The following is an 11,083-nucleotide window of genomic DNA, read 5'->3' as shown; positions in this document are numbered from 1 at the left end:
GCTACTTAGAAAATTCCGATTTCCAGTTGTTAGTGTATAATCTACGTTGCAGAGCATAGAAACAGAATGTAGATGTTGAGAACAATAAAGTTTGATACAGAATACTTGTCAAACAGAGGATGAGTTAAAATTCGGGATACTTAAAGTGTGCCGAACCCAGAAAGCCACAGCTTAAAACCCGAAATTCATCAGCGTGTAGCGAATGTAATTCAGAATACCGGTAAGTGTGTAAGTCGGTTAATAGACTTGCTCGGTTTCTTTTTCAAGTTTGAAAATTATTTTGCTGCGGTTTCGAATTACAGTAGATATGATCCTACCAGGGACATTCTGAACGTTCGGTGTTAGTTTTTATTGCCCATGTTCATCACGCTGCGTCCTATGGCTATCCATGCAGATGTACCGTTAGTGTGTTGCGAGTTCGCTCCGCAGTACGTGGGTTCCGCAATCTTTTTGACGTAGTTCGTTCATTCTCCACAGGTGACGACGCTGTAGCTCTTGTTCTGCCAACCAACGCTTGCAGTTGGAGTTCGGCGGCGCGGCAGGGAACATCGGCGGGAGGAAGCAGCAGAAGCAAGCGGGGGCATGGGGAACCATCACAGCCACGACGTCCTCCTGCAAAATTCTCTCCCAAGGAACAACTCTGGATCTGATCTTCACGACAAGACCCCGACGCAATTAGTGCCCATTGACAAATTAGCTAAGGTAAAGCTCAAGGAAGTGCTTCAAACAGCTGTTTCTTTGTTTGCGAATACTCTCTCGCTAGTGGTTTGGTTTCAAACGTAACGGCTTTGTTACCCATGCGTCTCGTGTGTTTTTCCCGTCATATAGATAATAGTTTTTAATGCGACCCACAACACTGGAGATGAATGTGAAGGTATAAACGTGAGTGTGCAGTGAATGATTTCTGCGACGTGTGAAATGTGGCCTTAGTGGGACAACAGCTGTGGGACGCTTGATTACGTGGGAGAAAGTTTCTAATTTGTTTCGTGCTGGGTGAGGAATAACGCGTTGGTTTACGGCGTGTGCTTTTGAATCCAGCTCAAGGCTACGCAAGAGAGTTGTACCTACTTCGTGGTTATTAGATATGCACAACTGAATTGTGCTAAGGAATGTGGTTTTTAATTTTTTTTTTTTTAATTTTTAGATTCTTGCCCAGAAGAGTTTAGAAGAAGATTCGGTGCAAGGAATTACGAGCCGAATATTCACTGTAAGTTAACATTTTCTCAATGAAATATATTTGTTTTGTGTGTAATTATTGTTTTTCCTTTTTTCATCCCGTGTCCCAAGCGTGTTTTGTTTTGTTGTCAAGTTTGTGTAATGTTTTTTGTAGAGCTGCTGGTTTTGCACTGCGACTGCATCAACAACATAATACCAAACTACTAGCAGCGCTAGACACTTAGCTTGCAGTTAAAGCATTTATTTCATTTTTAAAACTACACCAGTCGCTACGTGTCTTTAATTGTAATGTCTGTACTTTTTTCTGTTTTTAAATTTAGAAATATGTGTTCCCGCGATATCCAGATTTATCCCAACGGCTGTTCTTGTTCTTCCATTCCTCCGCTGGCCCCCAAAAACATGAGTGGCTTAGCCAAACAACATTCAAACAACAGGCCGAAAGATTTCTTGGCGTTCTGGCTGATGAGCGACAGATTGAGATATATGTCAAGGTGAGTAACTTCTAATTTATGTAAAGACGTAAGTGTTTTAAATTGCATGCCAAGTGTGTTGTCTGTATAATCGATGTAATTTTTAATGTAAATTAAATACTCAGTACAAATTAAGAAAAACACGAGATTGGATGCTAGTTAATAACTAGACAGACAGGATTTCAATTCCTGTTTAAGAAGTTGGCTTGTTTGACTCATATTAATGTCGCTAGTATCAGATAACAAGTGGTTTTCCAACTTCAAACTCCCTTTTCCCAATATTACACTACGGAAATTTCTAGTGGCATGTTTACTTGCAGTTGCCTCAAACTATTGTTAGAAATTTCTGTGTGGTTCTGTAATTATAAGCCATTATTACTTCTATTTTTTGTGTCAGTAAACCACTTATCTTTTGTAAAGCTCATATAATTTAAATAGCCACTATATTTATGTTTAATCAGCAAAGGAACCATGTTTCTTTGAGCCGTTTTGGAAATGGCTTTGATCATTTGAAATTTTATATAATCTAATCAAGACAATAAAATACTATGAGGAGAAGTACCCTAACCATTCCAAGGTAAAGTTAAAACGTTTTCAAGTGGATGGTGAAGGTTGTGGACTCAATCAGGACTGACCAAACATTGAGATAAAAAATTTGATGAAAGAAAACACCCCGTAGTTCCCTATGTGGTGAAATATAATCCTGTTGTGATACACATTTTGTGTTCATGCTTGTTATGTGTAACTAACATTTTCAGTGAAATGAATTTTGTTCTTTTGAAGTGCAGATGTATTCATCCGATGGCAATGAGGTGACACAAGAAAATTTTAGAGATCTGCTTATGGCTGCATATCGTTTAGCGATGGATCATTATCCCGAAGGCTCTGTTACGTGCAAGAGACTCTACCACACCTTGCAGGCTGTTATTGATTCTGCTGTAAGTTACTGGTATTTATGACAGTTGGCAGATTTATCTTACACAATACAATGTTTTTGTTTTTACTTTACAGTTTGGCTATCAATAAAGAAAAATCTATTGTAGGTGGTGTGAATTTATCCAGTCATGCATTTCAACTGAAATTAGATGTTGGTAAACAGAGATCACGTTAAAAATGTCTCTCTCTCTCTCTCTCTCTCTCTCTCTCTCTCTCTCTCTCTCTCTCTGTGTGTGTGTGTGTGTGTGTGTGTGTGTGTGTGTGTGTGTGTGTGTGTGTGTGTGTGTGTGTGTTTCTTTGCTGAGGAAGGCTTTGGCCAAAGGCTGCAATGTGTAACAGTGTTTTTGTTGTGCCTGTCTGCAGCTCAACTTGGCATCTTGTGAGTATTGCTCTATCCTTTTTCTAATATTGTTTACCTATATCTGTAAATACTCTATTTTCTGTACAATATTACTTGCTGTACAGATTTACAGTGAGCCATGCTACTTGTCAAGTTACTAATAAAACTTTTCAGTCCTTGAATTTAAATATTCAGATAATTTAAAACATGTTTTTAATTTTCTTTTGATTTGCAAGGGATTCCATATTTTTTGCTTTGTTAGGTGTGAGCTTGTTCAGAATCTTCCTTCCAGAGTACGTAATTGCACTATGAATCCTAAAGAGAGAGACAATGTCTTCACAGCTTGTATTCAGTATATCATCCTTAAAAGATAAAATTGTGTTCGTATGTCACTCATTGTTGGGGGTGAGGGTAGTCTATTCAGATTACAGATAACCAAAGAGTTTGTGCCATTAACATCAGTTTAAAAAGCTTATGTTGCTTGCTGTCAATCATTGGGATTCAGCTGCTGTTTCTATTACTCATGAAGGTTATTGCTTACTTTCATTAGAAGTGCTAACAATAATAAATTATGTCCAAAGAGATTAGCTATAGTTCAGTTGGTGTAGGCTACTCTCTCACAGTTACAGTGGGCTGGGTACAGCAGCTTAGTGTAACATTATTTTGTAAACTATGTCAAAGCCTCAGTGTTGTCACAATTCTGTAGATGACATTTCTTTTTGTCTGCAGTCATTATTGCTTAGCAGTGAAAAGCAGTGCTGTGAGCTGTCGGGTATCTTCTTACTCTGTTTCGGTTATACAGATTGGCAATATCTTAAGGTTGTAGTAACTGTTTACTGTGTTTGACATGAATCAGCAGATGATCAGCAGTTTTTATGCATGTTCTGTATGCCGTATTGTGTGCCATTAGAAAGGATGATATGTCATGTGTACATGTTACTGACACACAAACTGCATAAGCTAGTGTACTTTTTTCACTTGCTGCAGTATGCACACTAATATCTGCCAAAGTACTATCATTTAGTCACATGTTGTGCATCTTGAAAATATTATTTTGAGTTTAATGTTAATGATAAGTTGTTCCATTTTTCTTTCTGTTGAAAAGTTCCATCGTAAGAAGACACTGTCGGTGACATACCTGACGCACTGGATACAACAGCACTGTCCTCGCCTGACTGTGGGGCTGTTCCGCTTCGTGGTGCACGTCCTCAGTACAGCTTACAGGTCCCTGGGTCAAGACAACAATGGACCAGCGGTTAGTTGTCATTCACCATTGTAAGTCAAGGATATGAAAGTGAGCAACTTGAGGTACTGTAAGAAGTGTGTAGGGCTTTTAAAGTAAATTGATGTTATCAAGAACTTTCCTTTCTTATGCTGTTGCTTTAAAGGGTTTTTTGCTTTTGTGCTTATAGTTGTTGCATAGAGGATCATAAAGGTTTCAACTTATGATGAAAATTGTAATTCTAACTTTTCCATTTCTGTATCTGTTAGAACAAATGCATGGTGACAGTTGTCTTCATTCCTTCTCTTCATTGTTATTGTTAATTATTAACCCTTAACTACCATGGATGGTCTCTCAGACCTTTACAGTTTTTTTGTCTTGTGATGTTTCACACACCCCTATGAGGTGAAGTAGGCTCATACGTACCTTCCTACTGGATAGCAAGCTACACGTGCTCGAAATCTGGCATTGTCATTTCAATTTGTTTCTTATTTTTGGACCTTGAGAGGTGTCTCAGATGTACCATAGTGTTTGCGTGTTGCGTTTTTATTGATTGTTACCGTTTCTCTGTGGTGAGGAACATTAAGACATTCTATGCAACGTTTTCTGTGCGAGACAGATGCAGGCATTCAAGAATGCCTTGGTGAATTCTCAGATGAAGATTTTGATGGCAGTAATAATGTTTTTGAGTATTTAGTGATCACGATACTAACTGGGAGAAGAAAACTGAAAGTGATGAAGATGTCATAGGTGGTGTTGGTGGTGGTGGTGGGTGGTGGTGGTGGTGGTGGTGGGTGGTGGTGGTGGTGGTGGTGAAGAAGGAGGAGGAGGCGATCTGAGAGATCCCTCCGTAGCAATTGTGTTCCTGTCAACATCCACTGTACCTGGTTAAATATGTGGCCATAACTTTTGCATTTAATTTGCAAGTGTATAGAATCTCTAGCAGTGTTTAAAAACTATTAATATACTTGTTTCCTGTTGTTCAAATGTCTGTAGGAAATTAAACCACAGTATGTCTGTGAATGTAATGCAATGTTTTGTTATAAAAGTAGTAGTATAAAACCAGTTAAGAAATGCTGTGATTGAATGTAATAACACTGGTATTACCAAGGGCAAGCACACTTTGTTAGGTGCTGTAAGTTTTGCTGATTGTAGCATGTGACAGTGTGTGTAGTAGTGGGAGGGGGAGGGAAAGGCTGGTTGTGAGAGGCAATAGGATATACAATGTAGTATATTCTCAAAAATATAATATTATGACTTTGAGTTCCTAATTATTGTCAACAGTTTTCTGATCAAGAATTGTTGAGCACAGTCATTCTGTTCGTGATATGAGCTGTTTTAGGAAGTAGAAATGTTCTGAAATAATTGTTAAAGTGCGGTCATAAGGTTTTGAAATTATTGTAGCAAATCAGTATTGGCAGTGTAAAACTATTGTCCATTTTTTTGCACCTATACCTTATCATTAGTGCTGCAGATGTTAATGGGTCAGTGCTTTAGTGGTTAATGAATGGCGATTGAAGCAACATTTCAGCAGTACGTGCAGTATAAATGGTAAAAATAATTCTTTGGCATTTTTGTTGCTTTCATTTGGTCCTTTACAATGGTAAAAGCTGCAGTGTCTATTGATGCAACTGCAAAATATTCCAAAGAAAATGAATTTCAGCCAAAACTGCCCATTGTAAGATCTATAAGAATACAGTGGTTACTTTATAGAAAGAGCAAAGAAACAGATGTAAAATGTGTTTTGTTTGGAATTTTGGTGACTGCCAATAAATGACCATCTAAAAGTGGTCTCATCACATACACACAAAAATCAGTGTTGCACAGTCCAGTCACAGTAATGTGAACCTGCCTAGGTTTGACATCAACATGCAATAACCATTTGTAGATGTGTAATCGTTGTCGTCCAGAAAGTGAGTGATTTAAGTGACATCCAGAATGTCATGATCATTGCCCTTTGGGCCAAGTATAAGGTGGAAACCTTTCCAAAACAGCTGAGTTTGTAAACTGTTCGCATGCCGCCATGGTTAAGTGTGCTATGCATAGTAAAATGGCACTATCAAACACCGGCGCCGAGCACTGTAGTACATCGTGGGTCATGGAGGACAAGAATGAACGTTGTCTGAAGGATGTATACCGGCGAATAGATGAGCAACCGACTTCGTATATGAACCAAGCGGCTACCAACAGTGTCTTCTCAATGACATTTCAATGGACATTGTTGTGTATGCTCCCCCACATCAGGCACCCCGGTTGACGGCTAGTCATCGGTGACAACGGCTGAAATCTGTTAGCCAGTGCCTCGACTGGACTTCCGGTGAGTGGTGACAGGTTGCCTTTTCAGATGAATCACGTTTGCGTTCTATTGGACAGATGGCCGTTGTTGTGTAAGGCATGAAATGTTAAGAAGCAGACACTCTGCAATAACTGTTGGAAGTATCCATGTCAGGAGAGGGAGCATTATCACATGGGGAGTGTTTTCATGGCATTCCCTAGATGATATCATTCTGGTAGGCTTAATGGATCAACACAAGTATGCATCTATTTGTTTCCCCTCACCATGATGGCATCTACCAGGAGGACTGTGCAGTGTGTCACACAGCTCTGTTATGTGCATTGTTCAGAGATCACAAGGATGAATTTACCATACTCCCCTGGCCACTAAACTCACCTGATTTAAACCCAGTTGAGAATCTGTGGGACCACCTCGATCCTGCTACTTGCACTCTGGATCCTCGCCCAAGACACCTAGCCCAGCTGGCCACGGCACTGTAGTTAGCATGGCTCCACATCCCTGTCGGGACCAACCGGAATCTCATTGACTCTCTTCCAGCACATCTCACAGTGGTCTGTACTGCAAAAGATGGTTATTCAGGCTTTTGACAGGTAGTGACATTAAAATGTGACTGGACAGTGTAGACCCAATTGTTCTGGACGGCTCATGTTGGAGGGTGCCACAGTGAAGTGTGATGTGGCTGCTTTTGTTCTCAAGCTATATACATAAATGTTCTAACAGACGGGGTGACCAGCAACTTATGGCTGTTAGCTGGCGACGCCATGGTGTACGGGAAGATGTCGTCGTCAAGTGCCTGTAGGAGGATGCAGGATGGCTTGGATAGCATTCTGTATGCTGTGATGAAAGTCGGATTTCTCTTAGTGTGAAGTTTTGTAAATTAAAATCATATGGGTAGGAAAAACGGCATTTAAGTAGAGCAGAGTGGAGTTGGCAGCACTTAATTGTTTGTACACGGATTGTTTATATCTTTAAGTTCGATGGTATTCTTACACACTTCAGAGTAGAAGTGAACAGTAGGTTATTATTTATCTGTTTTTGTTGTAAGAGTCTGTGTATTGTTAGATTGTTTGTGTTAGATTAGTTCAATTACTTGGGTTAATATTTCACTACCTGTAGTTTAGACCATAGTCGATGATGGATATGCTTGTTGTGTATGGATGCAGGTGAAAATGGCCACTGCCCGTAAGTCACTGGAGGTGTTGTTGGCCTCGTTTGTCAGTCTTCAAGCTACTGGGTTGAGGTGGTATTGGGGCATCTGAGATGAATGCTTTACTTATTCTGGAGCCTACAGCATTGCCACTGCATCTTCAGTTTTGCACATCGCAGCCGGTACCTATCGGCAATTGATGAAAAGTGAAGGGAGCACAAATCTCTGGGTGGAAAGTGAAAGTGGCTGCTGGCCACTTTGCTGTCCCGTTACTACATCTTTCTTCTTCTTCCCTAAAAAAATGTGGGTGGTATTGCCTGTTGCTGAAAGTACATTTGAGGCAGCACAGGATGCCTCTCCACTTGGTACTGTGGCCAACCTTCCTGAGAGGTCCAGACAAGTGCAAAGGGTGGGGTTGCTTGTCATTGGGAGCTCCAGTGTTAGGTGGCTGATGGAACACCCCAGGAAAGTAACTGGCAGGCCAGGAAAGGAGGCACGGGGTCTCATCAGAGATGTGGAGGTGGCTCTGATGGCAGCAATTGAACACACTGGGTGCAAATTGTGGCTCATGTCGGCTAGAAGGATACGTTCCGCCTGGGTTCAGAGACAATCATCCGTTTTTACAGGTGACTAGCTGATTTGGTGAAGACAATTAGACTTGACTTTGGGGTGGGAGTAGAGTTGTTGGTTCACAGCACCATTCTCAGAACCAATTGTGATCCTCTAGTTTGGAGCAAAGTGGAAGGTCTAAACCAGAGGCTCTGACGAATCTGTGATGGTATCGGATGCAAATTTCTTGCCCTCCTCGTTCTGGTGGAGAGTTGTAGGGTCCCTTAATAGGCCAGGTAAACACTACATGCAGAAAGCGATTACTAGGGTAATGGAGCACATCTGGGATGCAAATGTGGGTTTTTAGTATACAGAAATCTGTCCATAGGCCCAGTAGGATGTGTTCAGATTCCAGGCGGGGTAGCAGTCATCTTGGAACTATCTCGCTTAGAAACAGAAAAGTGCCCATGTAGTACTAGGAACAGAAAGTTGGCTGAAACCAGATGTCAACAGGAATGAAATTCGAAATTTTGATTGGAATTCATATTGCAAAGATATGCCGAGTGCTGGTGGTGGAGGCTTGTTTATAGCCATAAAAAACACAATATCGTCTAGTGAGATTAGTAGAGATTTCAAATGCAAAATAATTTAGATGAAGACAAGTGTTAAAGGTTGATCAAACATAATCATTGGATGCTTTTATAGACCTCTTACCTCAGGAGTTTTGGCGGAACAGATGAGGCGAAACTTGGAGAAAATTTCATGTAAACTTCTTGGTCATTTTGTGGGATTAGGTGGAGTCTTTCACTTACGAGCCATAGCTTGAGAGATGAGTGTTTTGGGTTGATAGCAGGGACAGGGAATTGTGTGAGAGTGTTTCCAATGTCTTATCTAAAAATTATCTTAATCAGAGAACCAGCTCATGACGGTAACATCTTAAATCTGCTGGGGGCACAGACCCAAACTTTCTGACACAGTTAGTGTAGGACAGGGAATCTGCAGTCATGAGGCCATTATACCGTCACTTAATATGGTTGTGAATAGGAATACAAAGAAAGATGGGAAGATCATATTGCTTAGGAAGAGGGACGAGATAGATTTCAGATTGTGTGGGTGGTCGACTCAAAGTTCATCCCCGGCACTGTCAACATCAAGTATCAGTGGACAAAGATCAAAGCATTGTGCAATACAATCTATACAGGTATGTGCCAAGCAAAGTTGTGAGGAGTGGAAAAGATCCATCGTGGTTTGATAGCCATCTTAAAAAGCTGCTACGAAAACAAAAAGAGCTTCACTGCGAAGCCAAAATTCACGTAAGGAATGCTGTGTGAGAAATGTTGAGCAATTCAAAAGTAAAATTTTGTCTAGTGACTTGACAGAAGCCCCAAGAAGTTCTGGTCCTCTAGTTAAATCAGTAAATGATTGGAGGCATCTGTCCGGTTGTTCTGTGACCACGATGGCATTGAAACAGAGGTAACAGAAAAGGCAGAAATACTACATGTCTTTTTCCAAAACTGTTTCACAGGGGAAGATCACACTGTAGTGCGTCATGTAAACTGTCACACGAACGACAAAATTGGCTGATATTGAAATAAGTGTCCATGGGACAGAAAAGCAACTGAAATCACTCGAGGCAGGAAAGGCTGCTGGATGCCTAAAATTCTGCACAGAGCATGTGAAAGACCTTCCCTCCCTGGTACCGTAGCTCTTTCGAGGAACGAAGTGTTCCTGATGATTTGAAAAAGGCGGAGTTCACCCCTGTTGTCAGGAAGGGTAGCAAAATGCAGGAACACTTGCATGGGATCTGTGCTTGGTGCAGCTAGTGGCAGTTGAGTTGACCTCAACATAAAGAAATGTAACATATTACATAAGACAGTAAGACCCTTGACTGGACGTTTACGTGGTTACAGAACAGTCACTGGAGGAAGTTACTTCCTTAAATTATCTAAGAGTATGTGTGTGGACACCCTCCCCCATATGAACCATAGACCTTGCCGTTGGTGGAGAGGCTTGTGTGCCTCAGAGATACAGATAGCCGTACCGTAGGTGCAACCACAAAGGAGGGGTATCTGTTGAGAGACCAGACGAATGTGTGGTTCCTGAAGAGAGGCAGCAGCCTTTTCAGTAGTTGCAGTGGCAACAGTCTGGATGATTGACTGATCTGGCCTTGTAACACTAACCAAAACGGCCTTGCTGTCCTGGTACTGCAAACGGCTGAAAGCAAGGGTAAGCTACAGCGGTAATTTTTCCCGAGGGCATGCAGCTTTACTGTATGGTTAAATGATGGTGGCATCTTCTTGGGTAAAATATTACGGAGGTAAAATAGTCCCCCATTCGGATCTCTGGGCGGGGACTACTCAGGAGGACGTCGTTATCAGGAGAAAGAAAACTGTCTTTCTACGGATCGGAGTGTGGAATGTCAGATCCTTAATCGGGCAGGTAGGTTAGAAAATTTAAAAAGGGAAATGGATAGGTTAAAGTTAGATATAGTGGGAATTAGTGAAGTTCGGTGGCTGGAGGAACAAGACTTTTGGTCAGGTGAATACAGTGTTATAAATACAAAATCAAATAGGGGTAATGCAGGAGTAGGTTTAATAATGAATAAAAAAATAGGAGTGCGGGTTAGCTACTACAAACAGCATAGTGAACGCATTATTTTAGCCAAGATAGACACGAAGCCCACGTCTACTACAGTAGTACAAGTTTATATGCCAACTAGCTCTGCAGATGACGACAAAATTGAAGAAATGTGTGATGAGATAAAAGAAATTATTTAGATAGTGAAGCGAAATGAAAATTTAATAGTCATGGGTGACTGGAGTTAGACAGTAGGAAAAGGAAGAGAAGGAAACGTAGTAGGTGAATATGGATTGGGGGTAAGAAATGAAAGAGGAAGCCGCCTGGTAGAATTTTGCACAGAGCATAACTTAATCATAGCTAACACTTG

At 40.9% G+C, this 11,083-nt stretch overlaps 1 protein-coding gene across 1 annotated transcript in view; it reads left to right on the top strand.

Annotated features, from left to right (window-relative positions):
- The first annotated feature begins 507 nt into the window (after positions 1-507).
- LOC126101602 (uncharacterized) overlaps positions 508-11,083 on the top strand; it is a 59,869-nt gene continuing 49,293 nt past the window's right edge. The window contains exons 1-5 of the mRNA XM_049912279.1: positions 508-702; positions 1,145-1,207; positions 1,497-1,667; positions 2,435-2,584; positions 4,028-4,177. Coding sequence (XP_049768236.1) covers positions 583-702; positions 1,145-1,207; positions 1,497-1,667; positions 2,435-2,584; positions 4,028-4,177 — 654 coding nt within the window. The 5' untranslated portion in view covers positions 508-582. The remainder of the gene's footprint in view (positions 703-1,144; positions 1,208-1,496; positions 1,668-2,434; positions 2,585-4,027; positions 4,178-11,083) is intronic.

The sequence above is a fragment of the Schistocerca cancellata genome, chromosome 9, assembly GCF_023864275.1.
Source record: "Schistocerca cancellata isolate TAMUIC-IGC-003103 chromosome 9, iqSchCanc2.1, whole genome shotgun sequence".
In the NCBI taxonomy this organism is placed as follows: Eukaryota; Metazoa; Arthropoda; class Insecta; order Orthoptera; family Acrididae; genus Schistocerca; species Schistocerca cancellata.
Note: the sequence above shows the minus strand (reverse complement) of the source record. Positions and strands in the feature narration are given on the sequence as shown.